Consider the following 21,837-nt stretch of genomic DNA (forward strand, 5'->3'; position numbering starts at 1 on the left):
CGATTTCATGTTCAAAAAGCCTTATCTAGCTAATATCTAATTATAGTTTCCTAATTTTTATTCAAAAAATATATATAAATAGTATGCATGTTTCGGATCATGATAACGTTTCAAAATAATTATTTAAATTATTTAAAAGGTTGACCATGAAGGACCTTATTTCACATGAATAATTATTTAAATTATTATGATCAATTGTTTTACAAACAGTTATATTAATTAATATATATATATATAATTTTAATCCCTTTCTTTAAATCGGTATATATATATGTGCACCTACATAATTTAAAAATGATATCCTATATTATAAATATATATATATATATAAATAATTTCAAATTTTCATATCATACAACTGTTTTTCATTCATGATATTTATAAAAATTATCAAGAGCCGCGAAATTTAAAATTTGAAAGCATAACTAATTACGAAATTACCAATAGCAAGATTTCATGATATCCTGTTGCATGCACGTAGAGTTCACCTAGGACTTCTAATATTGTGAATATAGTTATCGGAGTTTGGGTGACAAGGAATGGTACTTTTATACGTGGAAAGATCGGAACGGGAGTCGACTGGACCGAGCAGCCGGTGATGGATACTAGCTAGAAGGCCACGGTGGATGAAAAGAAAATATACGACAACAATGAATGTATTGGATTCAAGAATATTTGGGTATGTTACCAAGGGAATTAAGTCCCCAAATGACAACAAGACTAATTGGATCATGCACGAGTACACTCCTAACCTGCCTTCAACACACGATCCTGAAGGAACTAACGACACGAGGGTATGTAAGAACAGAGACGGAGTCAAGAGGAGGTCAGTGGTTGTACTCGTCCCTTAATTTTGCTCATTATCTAATACATTAAGACTCTCTCGTTCTCGTTTATATATGTAATGAATATGAAATTTGCTGCAACTTTTATTGGTGCATGCTCTGATACTTGGTGTTTTTATATGCACCGGGACAGTCGTACGTGTTCTGTGTCGAATTTACGAGAGAGAAACAACGGCTGATGCATCTTTCGAAAATCTTGGATGGCGGCACAAAACTCCAGAGCAACAAGCTGACCACCATCCTCATGACGGTGTTCCGGCACAGAATAATCTTCAGGTGCTACAGCAGACTCAATAACAACACGACCAGCCTGATCTTTATGTTTTTGACGGCCTGGAAATGGACAATGAAGTTTATTTGTCGACTTGAAAACTGGTGAATTTGTGGACAACTACTTGATATTTTGTCTTTTTTCCCTTAGCCCACTACACACATAAATCGCTTTTAACTTACCACACTGACATAAATAATATAAAATTTTAATTATTTTTTTATGTATTTGTGTTCTTGTTAACTAATCATACATATAACAGCTGAAATAACAAATTATATTACATAAACTGATAAACATTATTTCTCAGCTGTGTATGATTACAATACAACTACGTACGAAGCCCTGCATATTACTAAGAAAACTTTGTACGGCCGATGATGAGTAGCAACCCGTCGATGACCTTCGTCGTGCTTGCTCGGATGTAATCAAAATCACTGCTAAGTATATTCTTGATGAAACATGGGTTAATAGTATAAGAAACCGCCCTATAATCCATATTCCAGAGTTAAGCCTGAGATTCCACGGCCAATACATCATTCAAGTGTTCTAGTTTATCCTTCTCTTAGGATGGGTTCCAAGCATAAAATTACTCGTCTTGCCACTTACATTCAAGAACTTGTGAGCCAATTGAGACCAATTTAAATTTTTAGCTGGATACTCTGCAACTCTCGGCCTTGCTCTGGGATGTAGCCGCCAACAAAGGATGCCTGTGATCTTATTTTTGTAAGAGTACAACACCATTACACCAGAACAACCAAATACATGCAAATATTAAAAATAAGTCTATCTTTGATTGCAATTCATATACTAATGTATTAGAAAATCAGGGACCCGACAGCAATGTAACAACTTACAGCATTCCGTAGCAATTTGGAATTGCAAGTTGTAACATCTTTCTACGATAAAAGATCCTTTCAAACACATATTTTCTAAATAAGACATCCTTTCAAACACACACGAGATATAAAATGTTGTGGAAAGAAAACACAGAATGTGGTAACCAGAGAATAGTTTTGGAATCAGTTATTTGGGCTCATGTTAAATCTACACATCCACCATTGCTGTGGTCAAAACTAAACCATGTCTAAAGATTTGAACCATCAATTTGTTCTAAAATATCAGTAAGGAAACAATATTGTTATATCCGTATCATAAAACAACAAATTTATTGCATAAGGTGAAACACAAGCGCACTATCATATGATCAATCAACAGAAGATTAGTCATGTCACACCAAGATATCTCGATGTTGTTCAGTTTATTAAAATTTGGAAAAGATGGAAACAAGTGAACAAGCTGAGCAAATAAGCATTCGAAACCATGAGAACACTTACAAGTCATAATGAAACTGTAGCTTAACCCACAAAGATTCAATATACTTCGCCGTTGAAGGCTTGATTCTACATAAGAAAAATTATGAATGTACCTCCAATCGAGCAATAACTCAGGTGCTGAATTAACATCATGAGAATCCTTGTTAATATGGCCTCCAAAGGATAGAAGTCTTCATCCCCTCAAAAGGCAATTATTCAAATTCTACATTCGACAAATTAACAATTAGCTAGCATCATACCCATATTTTCTGCAACACGTTGACAATAAATTCATTGTTAGATCGCTGGCACAAGCCAGGAGGTAAGCAAAGAAATCATGGTAACAAATATCAAGCAAAAGATCCTCAACCAAGAAAGGGAATACTTATGGTTGAGATAATCGCAAGCATGATTAAAAACAAGAAATAAAATTTGTTGTTTATGAAATTCTAAATGCCTTGTAATATTTAGAGAACTTGCTATGTTCTAAAGAGGAATAGAAAAGGAATACTTGCTTCAGATCCTCCACACCAATAATATTTCCTTAAATCAAAATTATTGACAAAGTATCACCTGAGATCCTTGGCAATGGTCTCGAGTCTTTTGCTGTGCAATTATGTCTAGATGTAAATTTTGCAGACCTTTACATTTCAAACCCGAAGCATGGAAGAAATAATATTTGGCAATTGTAGACTGTAAGTGGAACATTCTGAGGAAAGAAATCAGGCAATATATGAGGAAATAAAACCATGCAACATTTGATTAAAGACAATCATGCGATGGAACTCCGTACAGAGCTGCATACCCAAAAGTATTCATCTACACCGTACATGACATTAAAATCATGTGTGACCAAAAAAGGAAAAAAGCAGCCTAGAAAATAATTCATAACATTCGAGACTTTCGAGTTAAAATAACTCATAACTTATACAAAATTTACATTGATATATTACTGGTCCAAGTATGGCGCCCTAAAATGCTTGATTTTATTATTCATCTGACTCAGATTATTTTAGCATTAGAATCTGAAATATCCCTTTCGAAGGCACTGTCAAAGACCACATTCATTTTGAACCACCCCATTCTGGATCACAAATCAAATGTGAGAGCTTGTGCAAGACTGCCATCAAGTTCCAGTCTTCACCAGTTGATCCAACACAAGTCAGGTTTTTATGTCTTGACATACTTGTCAACATACCCCTGCAACAAAGTACCAAAAAATGGAGCTTTTCAAAATGAAATGGATCAAATCTAATCTAACCTAATTAACCAAAAAGGGAAACTTTACTATTAGGGCATTTGGTGTGAAATTTCTGAGTCAACACTGACAGTAAATCAGTAAATGATACTATCATAGAAAACACACTCCATAACAAGTATCTTCTTTGAGTAGACACAAAAAAGGCAAAAACGAAGTGTACGGTTAACATTATCATTAACACTTCGCTATGATATAGTGAAACGTGGAAAAAAAATACTGAAAGAATTAACAGCAAATAGACAAACCAAGGCCAGAAAATCAAATCTTAGTTTCCAATAAAGGTGTACCATGATAAGCTTGGTCAATTTTCCACGTGATGAATCTATGTAGTGGTTAATTTTTGCCTGAGATTTTGGTATTTTGTGGCTCTTCATAGCACTAGATACCTTATCGACTGTTTTCTTTACAATGGTCTTAAATGCCTCCTTGCTCATGTTACCTTGCCGCCATGACGGTTTTAGAACCTCCTTCACAAAAGTAGCAATAGATACCTTAAAAAGCTTCATAGATCTAGAATCCTTTCCCTTCTTATGTTTTCCAGATTCCTTAACTTGAGTAATCTCAATTTCTCCTGCATTCATTTCAGCTGAAACGTGTGGATTTCCTGGGCTTCCATTAACAACAGCACCCACCTCTGCATCTGCTGTCTCTCCAAATTCTTCAATTTCAGGAGAATAATTGGCAGACACAACTACACCTTCTTCCAGTTTGAATCTATGAATATCATAAGAATCACCCGTGGTTTCATGTTTCTGCTGATCAGCTATTCCAAATGAATTTGGAGCTGGCTCTATGCTGTCTAATAGGGGATCATATTGCTTGCCGACTGGCCTAGACAAAAACCCCTGAGCTAGACGAGCAGAAGTTGATGAGGAAACTATACTTGGCAAGTTAACACTTCCGATCTTGTGCTCGTAGAAATGGTCAGAGCTCAAACCAAGTGGGGGATCATGTTTACTATTAAATGGTGTGTCGTTTTCCAGGATCAAAGCATTTGTGGCAAATCGGGAGCTTGGTGGATGATCGAAAGTGGATGCATAAGGATTGAAATTATTTGAAATTCTAGGTCCCACAAAGCCATGATGATTCCTCTCAAGAGAATCTGGAGCGACCCTTGATGTTGAATTCATGCCATAGTAATTCTGTTGCAAGTATGGTAGGCTACCAGAAGGATTACTGCTTGAAGGCAAACTTCCAACAATAAAAGCATTTGTTCCCCTTGGTGGTGAATGCATTGGAAATGATTTAGGCAGAGACTCAGAAACAGATTGTAAAAAATTCATGCGTGGTATTGAATGTGCAGAATCTTCTCCCAATCTATGACGTTCAACCTGCTGACTCATTAGATTGCTCGCATACGAACTGCTTGATCTGTTACGATCTGCTTTATGGGGTATTTGACCAGGTTCTTGAGATGAAGGGTATGCTTGATACTGACCAATTTCAGATTGAGTACGTAATTCAGAAGGATTGGTCCGTATAGATCCATATGAAGAGAAACCATTGCCAGGAGGCAGTGAAGACTGTTGCATATGTTGGTCCAGTAGACTGCTCCGATCCCCACTTGTTACATTTAAAGTCAAGTGAGTGTGCCGTAGCTGAGGTGGTGAAACAAATGAGCTTGACCAAGAGTTGGGTGGCTCGTGCATATGAGAGTGCTGGTAAGACACAGGAGCTTGATAGGGAGAATTCTGATCATTTTTCAAGAGAAACGGTGCCGTAGACGACACCATGTTATGATTTTGGGGAATTCCTCGACCGAAGTGGGAGCTCGTATCCTGGGAGACTGAGGGCAACGGAATGGGTAGCTGAAACGGACTTGTAGCAATAAATGGGGACAAATCATTCAAATTCCTGGACAGGGGCGGGACCTCATCAATTGAATGGGGTTTTGTTTTAGGGCTTCCACCAACCCATATATTCCCAACAGGATCCTCTGCTGGCTCACGTTTATCGGAAGGAAGATGAATTGACAAGGCTCCTGATGCTTTCACAGGTGAAGATTCACAAGTCAAAGAATCATCCATCTGTTTACTTTTCTGATCAACTACAGGGTTCACGAGCAAATTTTGTGCAGGAAATTCTAGGATTAGAGAATTTTCGTTACCCAAGGCCATGTCAGGAGAAGAAAAAATAGAAAGATTTCTTGCCGCAACATCAGCAACTAAAGGGGATGAAGATTGGACATAATTTAATTTATCAGGGAAGTGTGCCACAGAATCAACTGGCAGTTCTTTGTTATTTTTCTCTTCCTTCACCCCATGAGTCTCTTCAAGAAGTGTCAACTCTTTATCACTTGCTACTTTGTTCTTGAGGACTGAATTTTTCTCCGGAATTCTCTCCGCATGCAAGTTGTAATTTCCTAGAGTAGGTGGTGTATCATGATACTGTTGCCTGCCCCTATTATTCCTCAACTTCTCACTCTTGTCGGACTCATGGTGTGAATACCGACAAGTGGCTCCACGATAGCATTTACCGCGAATAAAGTCAAAGCATTCAGGAAATTGGACCTTTCCACGTCTCAGTTTATCACCATCAACCTCGTTGCCACGCCTTAGAGCAGGAGATTTACTCCTACTTCGTCTTCTCTTAGGAGACAAACTGGAAAAAGGAAAATCAGCAAGAATTAGAAGTACTCATCTCCAAACAAAAGTTAAGTCAATTGTATGAAATTATACAGAAAAACATCAACCGAAATCTGACTCAACCTGCGGGAGCGGCGGCGCCTCTCTTTTCTCCTAAATGGACTTCTCCTCCTCCTATCACGTGGAGAGCGACTTCTGCTTTGACTTCTACTCTGTCTTCTGCCTCTCCTTCCATGTCTCCGAGTATATCGTGGAGAATCGCTGGTGTCGCTGTCACTAACACCTTCTCTGACCAATCTTCCAAACTCATCTATATTCGATTTAGCATCATTGCTTCTCACATTTGGCTTCTGAATATTGGCATCTTCAAGATCAGTTCCAACCCTGGTAGATTCTTGATTTTTTAGGTTTCTATCAGAAAATTCCTCGGTTTTCCCAGGTGCAAAAGATACAACCATAGATTTTGAAGGCGGATGTTTGTTTGAATGCCTAATATCAACACGAGGACTTTTTACATCATTTTCAGAACCATCATCAGTAACATATCCCTGCAGCAGTTTAAAAGGACTTTCAGCTTCCATAAGCTGATCGGAGAGTTTCCCACCAATAGTATCTGCAGAAGCTACTGGAGGATTAAGTTGGCTGAAATTTGCATGTTGGGCAGAGAATAACTGGGCATTGACTTCCAAATCATTTACTCCAGTTGCTGTTGGGACTGAATCATTAAATTCTGAAATTGCATCCCCAGTGACAGGCTGATTGCCAGATGGTGGGATTTTAGGGCCTGCAGACACAAACTCATGAGTGACAAGTATCGAAACTTGGTAACTTCTAACATCAGCCTCAATGATCTTCGCGGAAAATAGAAATTACCAATCAACACTCTGTTTCTTTGGGGGAGAAAATAATAAATAAACAAACTATTTACACAATGTGGGTAACAAAAAAGGGATCCTATACATGCTAACTAAATATTTAGAAGGACAAACTGCCACAATCATGCTTTGCCAGGTTCAAAGATTGAAGTGTTTCTAGCTTTAAATAACATTTTTGGTCAGCAACTCACAATATATTTACCTACACCCATAGGTTCCTAGCGACTGATCATTAGTTCCTGCCGGTCATACATCATCTCTAGGCAGAACGAAAATGAGTCAATGATCAACATTTTATATTTCCCAGAAATCGTGATACTACATGCAAGGAATTACTTTTTCAGTAGTTTCACCGTCATCATCAGATTTTTTACGAATACATGGAACGGAATATGCTTGGAAACACAAGAAAACATAATTTAATGGTCACGGCTAATGAGGGTTCAACCTAAATTGATATGTACATGTGCACCTCGTCCAAAAACAAGGCTCTTTCCTCCTAAAATCTTGAGTATCACCTCCTACCAAAACACCAAACAATGTCGAAACATCTTGTTAAGTTCAAAGCATCAAAGTTACAAATGCTTTTGCCGAAAATCAAGCCAATTAGTGAATGAATTTGGAAGAAATAAAAAGATTGAAATTGAACAAAAAGAAGTTTCATCGGAAACATTAGTAATGTTATGATAGAAAAATCTCAGTGGGACATTGTTTAAGCCATCATACAGTTAGCAACTTTTCAAATACAAAAGCAAGCAAAAAAGGTCTTTAAAATAAAGGTCGTATAAAAGACGAGGAGAACAGCCAAGAAGGAAAAGGATATCAATTAGATAAGCATCAATGTTTATGAAAGTTAATATGACTGAGTCTTGAGAAACAGACAAAAAATAAGAATCCGGTCAGGGTAATTTTCATGGAATGGGGGTACATTCTACCTCAGATGAGAATGAAGGAAACAGAAGAACCATTTTGATACCTATTAATGAGGATCCGGTATAAAGTAAACTACCGTCTAGAGCAACTTCAGACGGTCTGTGGCCTCCAGGATGCTGTGAAACTTGCACATGCTCAATGCGGACATCATCTTGCGGAAATGAAAGGCGCTCCTCATTCGGATTTCTGGATATGCAACTCTTCTCCACATCAGGCTGAGTTATATCATCTAGAAGCCCATTAAAAAAACAGAAAATTAGAAGCCATAGCCAGCACACCATTGTTAACTTACATCACATCGATATTCGCTCACATTAAATAATCACTAATGATACCACCGCAGCTTCAGTAAAAATTATGCATGCTTAGTTAAATAATTATAATTGTTTTAGGGAAAAAAGGCACAATGAAATTAGTTTAAATAACTTAAGCATCACGAAAACACACTGAATAAGTCATCTTGAAACCAATATATAACTGTTTCCTCAACCCCCAAGTTCACTAGTGACATTCAAATCCTTTCTCCCATTTGAAAAGTGTTTCTTTGTACTGCTGTAATTTCCAAAATATACGAAAACAAATTTTGATACAAAATACAAAACGAATCATCACTGGCGGAAGTTCTCTTCTCAGCAACTCTGTTTCACATGTGGGCATTTTAGTTATCCTACTTCCTCCGAGGGAAAGAGAGGAAATCATATAACAATGCTGACACGGCCTGGCTAGGGTATTCTTGCCAGAACAAGGCAACTCTCATATCCAAATGCAATAATTCACAGTAGTCTTGAAAAATCTTAAACTTGAAATGCAACTTAAACCAAAAAATGGATAAACATAAAAAAAAATCATAATTATCTCAGCAATTAGCAATTGGAATGCCAAATAAAGACATTCTAACCACCAAAAAAATTTAACATGACAAATAACGGAAAAGAATGCTATATAATCAACAAGGTTGATAATGGATATTCAAAATGAGTTTGATAAGAGCAACCCCAATTTGTCTCACGCAGGACATAATACCAATACATTGACTACAGGCATCAGGAAATCGTTATCTATCAGTAATGCAAACATAAACTTAGATAAACTAAATAATATATCTTATTTAACAAACATTGGCATAGCGCCCTCTAATTCGCAAGTAATAATATTCAAGTCAGAGCTCGTCAGAGCTCGTCAGAGATGTGTGATTATTAGCAGAGTAAATCAGAAGTGGTACGAAAGAACCAAAGCGCAATTTCTAACAATGGCATAATTTATATTATACAACTGAAAAACTGTTGGCAACCAAATGACTTTTTCCGGAATAGATTCAAGGTAAAAGGAACATCAGAAGAAACAGGTCCACATTGAGTAATCAATTCAGATGTCAACACCTCAGCGTCATATTAATTGACAGGAAAACTCAATGCTAACCTTCCATATCCATATCAGAATCACCAGGAGAATGTGCAAAAGTGGCATCTGTAGCTTCCGGAACAGAGACAATTTCAGTTGAGTAAAAAATAATATTAGCACTACTTGCATTTCTATCCTTTGCAGTTTTCACTGTAGAAGGGTGATCTTTTGATATCGAATCATTGTCGTATGGCGAGTCTTCCTTCAACTCGCGGATTCCATCATTCTTTGAAAGATTAGGCGGTGAAGATGGAGGAAGGGGTGGAACTCCAGGAGGAGAAGGGGGCATTGGAGGTGGAGGTGGAGGTGGTGGCTGAGGGAATGGCGGAGGTGGCAGCGAACCTATCGTGTGTGGATAGGAATGTTGAGAGAATGGGCGAGTCGAAGTCACTAATGGATCGCTCATCAGGGAACTAGAAGTGGACACGTAAGACGGCAGAGGGGGTCGTGAAGCATGATGAGATGGCGGTTGAAGGGGTGGACCTGCAGACCGTTGTAAGGAAGGAAGTAGGTAAGACCCAGGTGCAGGAATATGTACAGTAGGCGAAATTTGAGGAGCACTTTGCCTCCATGGGAAATGTTGCAGTTCAGAAGCTGGAAAGGAACGAGAGGCTTCAGTACTTCCTTGCAATAAAGGAGGTGGTTGATGAGTGAAATAAGAGTGGCCAGAATTCATTGCATGAGAAGGAACACATGCAATTGGACCTTGACGAGGAGCACCAGGTGGAGTGTGTATGAATGAAAGGCTGCCTGGTGCACGAGGGAAAGTCGGATGCGCTGGTCTAATAGCTTGTGCTTGTGAACCAAGTGGACGCTGATGGAAAGTAAGAGGCGGAAGTACAGTAGGGGTAGCAGACGCACTACCTGGGCGTTGCTGAAATGCATAAGGGGGCACGTTAGTACCCTGCCCAACCTGACTGTTAAAATTGTCTTGACTCTGCATCTGAAGAAGTCAGACAAAGACCATAACCCCAACAAACCAGAGCTTATAGGACTCTAAATATCAGCGACAGCTTGCCCACTGTTCACCTATGTTTTTGAAGAAACTCCCTGGAACAAAAACAGAATGAATATCACAAGTTGGTTAAGATTTGCAAATTCGTCCACACATATTATGTTAAGAAATGTAACACAAATAAGCCTTCAAATCCCACAAGTTATTCCTCCAAGAAGCCTTAGTTCAATCAGCAAATCAAATTCTTAATTTTGTCACAAAATCATAGAATGTACAAAGCAGTCATCACCAAAATTGAACCTAATTAACAACAAAACAGTATCCAGGTATAAATCCTGGAGTGGAAACAATTCATGGCCTTGATTTTGCGACAGATATTAAAGTACACTAATAGACATGGAAAAGAAAATGTCTCAAAATTTAAATTTTACTTAGAATGAAAAAACCAATGAGGAATAACTCGGTCCCAAAAAGGTTTGTTTAGTTTAGCTAGCTCTTTCAACATCTCACCCTATGAAAAAAAAAGGTAGTTGAAATAAATAGCTTTTCCAATTCTTTTTTAATAAAAAAAAAATTATAGGAGGCTCTCATTCATAATTTGCCAAAAAACTATCATATCAGGTCTTTGAAACATTTGAAAAGGCTGTAACAGCAATTTGCCAAAAATCTATCATATCAGGTCTTTGAAACATTTGAAAAGGCTGTAACAGCCCAAACCAAACACATTAAAACAACTTGTTTTCAAACTTTAATCCCTTTTCCAGAACAAGATTTTCAATCCTCCCACACATGAAAAGGGAACCAATCAAATTGCTTAAACAAAGGAACAAAAAGCAAACTTATCACTTGGCTATCAATCCCCCACTCCCACAACCTGAATCCCCATGCAATCAACATTTCAAATAGAACCTTACAATCAATAGACCCGACTTAACAAACAGAAAAAAAAAATTCCAACTTCGTCCACAAATAAGCAAAAGCACAAAAGTCGTGAAAGCTCACTGAATTAAAGCGAGAGTCTCGGAATGCTGGCAATAATAGATTACCGCAGAACAAAAAATCGAAATCCAATTGGCCGGTTATACGGTCCCAGAATCTCGATTGAAGGGAAACCCTAGAATATATATGTATAAATTATACCAATTGGGAATTATCAGTGCTGCGAAGTGCGATGCTTGTCTGCATCAGTCATTCTGATTCAGCGCAAGGGTTTCGGTTCCGCTTCCTCCCTCTCTGTCCTTTATATTTTTCTCCCTTAAAATCTTTTTTTTTTTTTTGCAATAAAAAAATGTTTTAAAACTTGCAATAAATTTTTTTTCTATTTTTAATAAAAACATATTTTTTTTCCCAATAAGATCTTTATTTTATATAGATTAAAAATTTATTTTGATACATGAAATATTGGTAAAATGTCAAATTGGTATATGAACTATTGAAAATGTTTAATTGTTACATAATCAACTTAAAAAGTCAATTTTACTCTTCACCTACATTATTTTAAAGTCTAATATTTTTTGTTAAATTAAAATAGATACACAATTTATTTTTAAAAAATATTTTATTAATACAATTATAAACATAAATTTATATTTATTTAAATTTTATATTATAAAAAAAAGATCGTACACATTGTACGAAATAATGTAAATATTATATTAATTAATATAAATATGCACATACAAACACATATATAACAATTGATAAATTATATATTCAAAAATAATATATAATAAAAGATATATAATTTTCTGTTTATCTATGTTATAATATTATTCTTTATATTAATCAAATTAAAAATTATATATATGTGTGTGTCTTTTATTTATAATCTATAAATTTTAGGTTGAATATTTTTTCGTATAATGATATATAATATTCTTTTTATAGTATAGTAATTAGTAAATATGAATTTATATTTATAGTTGTAATTAATATAATAATTTAAAGACAAAAATATGTATGTAGTTTAATTAATCAATTTAATAACAATATTCAATTTAAAGCAAATTAATTAAAGGGCAAAATTGACTTCTGAGTTTGATCATATATCAATTAAACTATTTTCAATAGTTCATGTACCAATTTGACATTTTATCAATAGTTCATTTACCAAAATAATTTTTACTCTTTTTTATAGAGATGTCAAAATGGGCTAAACCCGTCGGGTTGGCCCGCCCCGCCCCGCCCCGCCTAATGGTGGGTTGGGGTGGGTTGCGGATTGGCCCGTCAAAACCCGCCAAATTACACGTAAGCCCATCGGGTTGGCCTGCCCTGCCACTTAAAATAAGTGGGTTGAGTTGAGATTTTTTCAACCCGCCTTAAAGGTGGGCCGGCCCGTCCCGTCCCGCCTAATGGTGGGTTGCGACGGGTTGTGGGTCGGTCTGCCCCGCCAACCCGTTTTTACACCTCTACTTTTCTATATGTAAACAAATATTAATCTTTTATCTTTTATCTTTTATTGCTTATTAAGTGTAGACATATTAAAATAACTAACTTGGTGTCATGGTCTATTTTTCAATATACCTAAAATACACTTCTTTTTAATTTTTAATTGTCTCCATATTTCTTACTCACTATCCCAATAACTCTCTTTGTCAATTTCATTTACTTTTTTTCTAATTAACTTAACCTATTAAGCATCTAAATTCATATACATTGTAGTTATTATTTTACGCACGCAAATGCGTGTGCAACGTTGCTAGTTACTATAAATAATTTGTATTGTGTGTGTGTGTGTTTTTTGTGTCTGATAATTAGAGAAATGGTCGTGAATTAATTGTTCTTTTAGTACTCACTTTTACATAGATTAAAATAAGATTTTAACAATAAAAAATGATAAGATTTTTTACCAGTTAAATTCCGAGCAATTAAAATATGACACACGTGAAGTATGAAATGGTGGAAAAGTAATATGAAAATAAATTGAAATTATTAAATAATATATTTATTTATTGAATAGGGTTATTTTTTGAAGTTCACTTAGAAATATCAAAAGTTAGTTACTATAACATGTTCTTGCTTTATTAATAGTAATAGATACTCATATATTCTATTTATAAATTTATAAATAAATAATAATTATTATTATTATAATTATAATATAATATATATATTGGTGTGACGAGTTCGTCGAATTCACGAATATGTCTCCGAATCTACGTGAAAAAATCTAAATTCTAAACTCATCGGGCAAGGCAAATGTAATACGGACCAGTTTTAGACATGACTCGTAATCATGCCCTAATCCAATTTCTAAATCTAGGAGTATTTTTTTTCCCTATTGATATATCATTTAACCGGTTTAGTACATGTCGCCCGCAGAGCACTACCCTACGGGTGACGTGTAACCCCATGATTGATCAAAATTAGTGGGTTCCACGTAGGGTCCACTGATTTTAACTAATCATGAACCGCCACGTCACCCGCAGGGTACTACCCTGTGGGTAACACCAACTCAACTCATTTAACCAGTGATATAAAAATAGTTACAAACCAGTGATATAAAAACGTGTAACTATTTTTTTAATGAATTATATAACGATAAAATAAGAAGTTTATAATAATTTCTAAATACGATGACTTCTTTTATTCTTGGATAAATATTTTAGAGATGAATCAATATTCATCTGGCATCGAACATGTATATTCATCTGACATTGAAATTCTAAATTTGGATAAAATTTCAAAAGATACGGTGATTTTTTTATTTTTGGATAAATTTTTTTGAGATGGCATCGAACATGTATATTCATCTAACGTCGAGGTTCTAACTTTTGGATAAAATTTAAAAAAGATATAAATACTCTTCCAAGTTATGGGAAATTTGTTTCAGACCCAAATGGAAAAAATTTATGACAGATCCCCGATGTATAATACTATTTGACATTTCCCCCCCAAACCACTCAACAGTCCGTCGTCTCCCGCTGCTCTACAATGGCCGCCACCGATTTGGTTTCCAGTTCAGGCAACTGAGGATTCACACAGCTCCATCGCTCAATTTCTCGACATGGGTATTCAATTTCTATCTCGTTCCTCGCTTTTCTCGCTTTCATTTACTTGAATTACTCCATTCTGATGCATGTTTGTTCAAGCTTTCTCCTTTCTTCTTTTTCATTTGTTTTTTGATGTGGTTTAGTCAAGAAACGCCCATAATCTTGTGTGGTACTGCGAAAGTTGCTCATTTGTATGTTCTTTTGTTATTATTTGTGGTTGGTTTGTGTTGATCTAATGTGCCAGCTTACTCTCGGTGGGAAAAGTAGATTAAAGATTGCGACTTTGGTGTTTTAGTCTCTTGGAGCATTTTTGTTTGATTGGTTATGGTTTTGTGGTGGGCTAGATAGCTCGATGTAGAAAAATGAAAATGAAAGGAAATGTAAGTAGATCTTTTAATTAATTTAATATATCTAACCGTGCGTCATAGATTCATATTTATGATTGTGTAACTATTAATATCTTGTGACTTTTTTGGGAAAATCGATTGGAAAAGGAAAATGTGATAATGTTTCTGTCGCCAAAATACAAACTTTAAACATTTGAGGAAAACTTTCCATAAGGGAGCTCCTAAAATTTGCTGGGTTACTTATAGCTATGTTGGTTGATGTGATATGATTCTCTCTCGGAATTGAGTCATCGGGATTCGGGAAGCAAGAATTTTGATTTTATCAGGAGTCATGGTACCAGCACATGGGCGTGGTCACAGTTGTGCTAAACATTGCTCCTGCATATATGCATCCATATATTGTTAATTTGCGTGCTAATCCATTGAGATGGGGCAGACAAATAACAGTTACAATAATGTCTTTTTTACTTATATACATGACGGCATTGCAGGAATTAGTGAAGTTCCAGAAGAGGAGGAGAGTGTTCTAATCTACAGAAAGAATAAAAGGGTAAAAAACATGGAACTGTCCAACTCGCCAGAAGTATCTGATTCAGAAATTACCAAGGACGAGGCTCGTTCCACATCACCTGGTGAGCCTCGGAGAATAAGTACTTCAGACCAGGCAGTGGAATCTGAATCTGTTTCACCTAGCGTATCTGAAAGAATGAGTGAGAAAGGAACTGTTTCTGGTGACGGGATTTCAATGGATGTTGAGGAGAACACATTAATGGATTCAGATAGTCGTGAAAAAGTGCAGATTGACCAGTCAAATGGAAATGTGAGTGGCAACTGCGGTAATTCGGATATGTTTTCCAATGCCATCATCAGAGAAAATAGCATTGAATTCTCAAGAGTTGTTTCTGATGATTCATATAGCCAAGTTCCACAACAAGACTTGGACGAGAATATGTCTGCTCCTGTATCTAATGATACATCAGCCACAAATGAGCACTTTTGCGATTCACATGTGCTTACAGATAGACCACCAGAAGAAAAAGGTCAAGAACATGATGTGGAGTGTGCCAAAGAAAACAATATTAAATTGCCAAAAGTATCTTCTAGTGATGTACTTCACTTGGAACAAAACAAACATTCTGTGGCTTCGAGTACTGATCATTCTTTATCAAAGTTTGATGGAATGGAAGGTCCTTCTTCTGAAGTTGTAAAAAAAGATGCCAATGTAGCAGCAGATAAAGCTTTTGCTGGCTATATGGGAAAGAAGCTTCTTGTTCTTGATGTGAACGGGTTGCTCGTTGACATATCATCATATGTACCTTATGATTATGATCCAGATGAAATAATATATAGGAAAGCAGGTTAATATGACAAGTTAATTGTGATTGGATGCTGTAAATTACTGCTCACTGAAACTTCTAACTTCGTTTCCTAAATCTGTTTCAGTTTTTAAAAGACCCTATTGTGATGATTTTTTGAAGTTTTGCTTAGAGAGATTTAATGTTGGTGTCTGGACTTCAAAAACCAGGTACTCCTCGGCATCACCTTACTATGATTGAGTCGCTCTGCATTTATTTGCCTTTGTGAATAATCATATTTTATTTATCTGCACTTTTTGTGAACATGAAATCATCTCGTCTGCATCTGGGATCATGGAACTTCTGCAGAAGAAATATGGAGCCAATACTTGATTTTCTTTTGGGAAACGAGAAGAGCAAGTTGCTTTTTTGTTGGGTAAGCCATTTGTTGTACTCTTTCAGAGCGGACCTTTCTTAACTCCTTTATAAGGTGCTTTCAATGATTTGCAAGCTTTATTTATCTCGGTGTTCGGCTGTCGCAGATGCTTCACTAACTAGCATGAGTATGGAAGAATACTGTTATCTTACTGAATCTCCCTTTTTACAGGATCAGTCGCATTGCACCTATACCGGTTATTATACTGTTGAGAGAAGGCACAAACCTCTTCTCTTAAAAAAATTAAAGAAGTTGTGGGACAAAGTTGAGCCAGATCTTCCCTGGGAGCGGGGATTATTTAACGAATACAACACTCTTTTGTTGGATGATTCCCCTTACAAGGCATTATGCAATCCTGTAAGCTATTAGATTTTTCCCTCCCTGGTGACAGAATGCTTGTCTGGTTTGCTAATTTATGTTTTTTGTGTATTGAATGAGATTAAATCAACTTCTTGAACATGTGTGTGCTTGCCAATTTATTTTTTTGGTTTATTGCTTCAGCGGTACACTGCCATCTTCCCATACACATATCGCTTCCGAGATCTGCAGGATAATTCATTAGGTCGGTTCTCTTCTGCCACTAGTCATATTGATTCAAGAAAATTCCTGCATTACACCCAAATTCTTACATTTTTTGTTATATAATTGCCTAAAGACTAGTATTGGTCATCGAATCATCAGCAGATGCTTCTTTCGCTTTGGTAATTGTAGGGCCGGAAGGTGATCTTCGTGCCTACTTGCATGCGCTAGCTGCTGCAGAAAACATTCAGGAATATGTGAAGCAAAATCCATTTGGCCAGAGACCCATCACCGAAAAAAATCTATCATGGGGTTACTATCTTAAAGTCATCGAAGCCAGTTCGTCTCCCCCACATCAAGCTGTGGATGCCAACTCGTCTCCCCCACATCAAACTGCAGATGATGCTGTAATTCAACTTTAATTCGTCTGATATATTACCCTGATCCATTTTGTCGGTAAGAGGGAAACAAGTTGATAACCGCGTGATATCGTAGAAGCCAGAGGTGTGAGGTAATCTTCCTCGTTTTTTCAGTTTTTTGTAGATTTTGCTGTATGAATGTGTCATCCAGAGCACCTTTTGAAGCGAATGTTCTATGCGTCGCACAGCGGGTTCATTTTCCTTGGGATCACGAGTACATATGGAATATTAGGCTCCACATGTAATATTCACGATCTGATGGTTGTTTAAGATGTAAAATACGCCCGGTGTAGTATAGAATATAACGTTGCAACGATATTAAGTCGGGTCGAATGGATTATGCATGGCTAGTTGCATGTATTCTATGTATCATTTTGCATGACATTTTTCTCAGGGATGGGCTATTTTGTGTATTTGTTGGATGTGATGTTAAAATTGTAGCAAACATATATATAAATATAAATTCCACAAATTAAATGAAATAATATCTATATATATATATAAAAACAAAAAAGTCTGCTAAAAATAGTTTTCCGCCCAAAAGTAATTTCTAAAAATAGTAAAGATATTATCATTAATCATTAAATTTAAAAATAAGATATGGTTAAATTTAAAATTATAGATAGAGATAATACTGAAAATTAAAAAAATAATATTATGAATGATAAAATATTTGATCTAACAATTTTAAAATATATATATAAATCCGATTTAATTTTAAAAAATTAAATTACTATTTATATTGATCAAACAAATATTTTTTTTTTAATAATGTGGTTGTTTTGTATATCTATCTATATATCTATGCATAAGAGCAGAAAATTATGCTAAAAATATAAATCAACATTATCCAGCTAAAAATTTGGTTCTAAAGAGAGTATATACATTAGCATTATATTTAAAAATACAAATAAGTATATGGCTGAATTTCAAATTATAGATAAATGAAATATTGAAGATTTAAGAAAAAATATATGAGAGTTTTAGATTATTTTATCTAAAAATTTTAAATTAAAGATAAAAAATACAATTGAATTTACAAAAAATTTGAAATAGTTTTTTTCGTGAGCAAAAAAAAATTAATTTTTTTGCTTTTAATAATGTAGTTGTTTTGCATATATATATATATATATATATATATATATATATATATATATATATATATATATATATATATATATATGTACGCTATAGATATTTAAAAAAATAAAGATGATTTAATAAGGATAGACTATTTTACCCAAAAAATTTTAAATATAGGCAAAAATACGATTGATTTTTTAAAAAAATAAAATAGCCTTTTTCCTAATTAAAAAAAATTATTTTTAGTTTTTAAGAGCTGGTTGTTTTACCAAGCAGTATACACATATAGTAGATATTAAAAAAATGATATTATTAGTGATAAATTATTTGATCTAAAAATTTTAAAATAAAGATAAAATAATATTAAATTTTAAAAAAAATAATTGTATTTTTACTATATGTATGGTTTATAATCAATTTTTAGGTTGTATTTGGATTGATTTATTTGAAATCAGGGATTTGAAAAGTCAAATATAATTGAATTATACTAAATTATCCTTTATTTTCATAATCATGAATTAGCTCATAAAAAAATCACAACAAATTATTCATCCTTACAATTAGGTGCAAATTCAATTTATAAATAGTTAATTTAGCTATTCAAAATTAAACTAAAACAAAATAATTTTAAAAAATTATGCTTCCAATCTATGAATTTTCAATCCCTACATGAAATTAACAACAAATATTAATTAACATCTAACATGAAATTAAAATTTAATTGAAGGCCTCATAAATCAAATTTTAGCATAACCAGAGACAGATAAAAAAATATCCCAAACAACTCAATCTAAGGACTCGGGGCTAGGAAAATCGTGATCACAGAAGGGAAATGTGGAACGATGATCAACGACAAACAACACTAGAGTAAGAGGTGATGAACAGAGAAAATAATAAATATTGGATAAATAAATTCCTTAAAAAATAATAAAATTTTAAATATACAAATATAATATGAAGAAGTAAAATATTAAAATAATATATATTTTAAAAAATAGGGTGTAACAAATTTGTTTTATAAAAACATCTTAAAAATATCAAATAACTTATTTAAAGCGTTTAAAACGTTTTTCTAATAGTTTTCCAAACAAATTTACAAACTTTATAAACTCTTTCAAACGTTTCTCCAACCACAATGAATTTAAATTGATTTAAATACTCTAAGGATTTGAAATCCGTTGTGATTAGCTAAATTATAGTGTAATAAATATCAAGATGAATTTTATTTTATTTTTTAAAGATATCTAAACAATGAAAATACATTTATATTGGTAGATTTTAAATCATTTAATTTAATTCAACCTTAATTTATTTGTATTTTAATTATTTATTCAAACAATCATATTTACTAATTTTGTCAAAAAATACATAAAAAAAACACTCTGTGCATCGCACAGATGAAATACTAGTTATATATAATAACGAGCCGGTCCTTAATGTTATATTTGATATAATATTGTTTTACAATAAAATTTTAGTATTAAAATTATATATTTATGCTTGCTTAGTTTACATACCAAATATTACACATAGTTTTTCAAAAAAATTCATAAAATTTTAGAAATGTGAACTTGAGAAGTCGTAGGCTAAAATAGCAATGAAAAAAGACCCTTCATTTTCTTCCTCGTAATGTCATCATCACCGATATTTATTGTGAGTGGTTAAAATTGACTTCCCATCAAAATTATATTAAAATTATAAAAATAAAAATAATTATGTTTATTTATTTATATATCAATCAATATCATGAAAGGTCTTATATTATAGCAATTACCAACCATATGGTTACATGTGCCTTTCAACTACCCTTTGACACACCTCAATTAGATTCTCTAAACGGACAGTTATCAAATTAATTAGTGTCGTCGGTTTCGACCATATATATAATATTAGTTGTAACGCGCACACGTATTGTGTGTATAACTTTATATACATATATTATCTTGTGTGTAAATAATATAGATTTATTTTTTTAAAGTATTTGATTTAATATGACTTTTTTTTATTTGTGCAATTGATAATTTTTTGTCTGTTTTTTTTAGGAAAAAAAAATTAAGAATGAACATACCAAAAAATCACTAAAATACTCTTATTTTATATATAGCATAGATATGGGCCAAATCATCTATTTCACACACGGAGTAAAACTCTTTGTGCAGCATCGGCCATTCATATGCATGAACTCGACACTCGTGTTATACTCAATGGGATAAATATATATATGCGCGTCGCATATGCATGGTGTATGCGTTATTCATAAATTTTTTTATGTTAATAATTAATTTTCACGTTATTTTCAAGATTGATATATATTCAAAAATTTAAGATAAAAATAGATAAAATATAATAAACAGTAATGAATAAGAATTCAGATATTGTTAGAAAAACGTTTGAGAAAGTTAAAAGAGATAAGAATTTAAAAATGTTATCTGTAAAATTAATTAAGATTTCAGCATATTGATTTGAAATTAGTTCGTAAAAATATAATATTTTTAATTAAAATATTTAATTAAATAGTAACGCATCGCATGTAGTCTGCCATAATATTCGCAAATGAAATAAATTTTTTTTTACGCACGCAAATGAAATAATTGAAAAAACTATTGTTGACTTTTCGCTTTTCTATACGCAATTATTATTTAATTAGATTTTTTGTCATTTTAAAAATGTACATATTCCTAATATATTATAACCAAATATTATGTTCCAAAGTTTAGTGTTAATTAGTAAAGGATTAAAATGAATATTTTAAAATTTTGATATGATATATTATTTATTTTCTGAAAAATATATATTTTTCAGAAAATATAAAAATGATAATTAAAAAAAAGCGGTGTTATCTATGCTACCCATTCGGGCAGTGCTCGAATGGAAATCCAACAACCCATTTTTTTTTGCATTTAAAATGTTCGCAAAAATGAAAAAAGCATAGAAATCGTCCCAATTATATTAAAATTTTATTAATTTGCCTTTAAATTATTTTATACCGACCCCTTGTGAATCGTGATCATCATATCACTCTTTCCGATTGACTGTGGAAAACAATTAATGTGATAAATTACTGACATAAATTCAGCCATTGACTGTTCCATTTCTAAGTTAATAATAATAAATATTTCTATTTTAACCTTATCTTCGTTATGGTTCAAATCTTATCCATTGCGTGAAATGTTTAATTAATTACGTGAAGTTTATGTATTCTTTCCTTTTGCCCATTCAAAAAAATGGATATATATATATATATATATATATATATATATATATATTGTTTTATTACAAAATTTTTGATAAAAAATTTTAAATT

The 21,837-nt window shown here is 33.7% G+C and overlaps 2 protein-coding genes across 11 annotated transcripts; one reads left to right on the forward strand and one right to left on the reverse strand.

The window, feature by feature from the left end:
• Nucleotides 1-1,381: 1,381 nt before the first annotated feature.
• Nucleotides 1,382-11,681, reverse strand: LOC140894780 (uncharacterized). Of its 9 annotated transcripts, none has more exons than XM_073303398.1 (8): nucleotides 11,445-11,677; nucleotides 9,506-10,537; nucleotides 8,130-8,315; nucleotides 6,402-7,062; nucleotides 3,981-6,294; nucleotides 3,373-3,632; nucleotides 2,546-3,141; nucleotides 1,384-1,826 (listed from the first exon to the last, which is right to left on the reverse strand). In XM_073303398.1, the coding sequence occupies exons 2-6, from the start codon at nucleotides 10,428-10,430 to the stop codon at nucleotides 3,603-3,605; spliced, it is 4,116 nt and encodes a 1,371-aa protein (XP_073159499.1). In that variant the 5' UTR covers nucleotides 10,431-10,537; nucleotides 11,445-11,677; the 3' UTR covers nucleotides 1,384-1,826; nucleotides 2,546-3,141; nucleotides 3,373-3,602. The 9 variants fall into 9 exon arrangements, with proteins under 9 accessions (XP_073159504.1, XP_073159503.1, XP_073159502.1 ...); XM_073303396.1 differs by having other exon boundaries at nucleotides 1,385-1,826; nucleotides 2,546-2,655; nucleotides 3,006-3,632; XM_073303397.1 differs by having other exon boundaries at nucleotides 1,385-1,826; nucleotides 2,546-2,701; nucleotides 3,006-3,632.
• Nucleotides 11,682-14,270: 2,589 nt separating this feature from the next.
• LOC140865400 (uncharacterized) lies at nucleotides 14,271-17,872 on the forward strand. 2 transcript variants are annotated; one of them, XR_012144586.1, is made up of 8 exons: nucleotides 14,271-14,452; nucleotides 15,273-16,139; nucleotides 16,225-16,306; nucleotides 16,446-16,512; nucleotides 16,684-16,869; nucleotides 17,014-17,074; nucleotides 17,224-17,542; nucleotides 17,639-17,872. XR_012144586.1 is itself a non-coding variant. In XM_073270038.1 (7 exons), the coding sequence occupies exons 1-7, from the start codon at nucleotides 14,449-14,451 to the stop codon at nucleotides 17,451-17,453; spliced, it is 1,497 nt and encodes a 498-aa protein (XP_073126139.1). In that variant the 5' UTR covers nucleotides 14,271-14,448; the 3' UTR covers nucleotides 17,454-17,872. The 2 variants fall into 2 exon arrangements, 1 of the variants encoding a protein (XP_073126139.1); XM_073270038.1 differs by having other exon boundaries at nucleotides 17,224-17,872.
• The last annotated feature ends 3,965 nt before the right edge of the window (nucleotides 17,873-21,837 follow it).

The sequence above is a fragment of the Henckelia pumila genome, chromosome 4 (assembly GCF_033568475.1).
Source record: "Henckelia pumila isolate YLH828 chromosome 4, ASM3356847v2, whole genome shotgun sequence".
NCBI lineage: Eukaryota > Viridiplantae > Streptophyta > Magnoliopsida > Lamiales > Gesneriaceae > Henckelia > Henckelia pumila.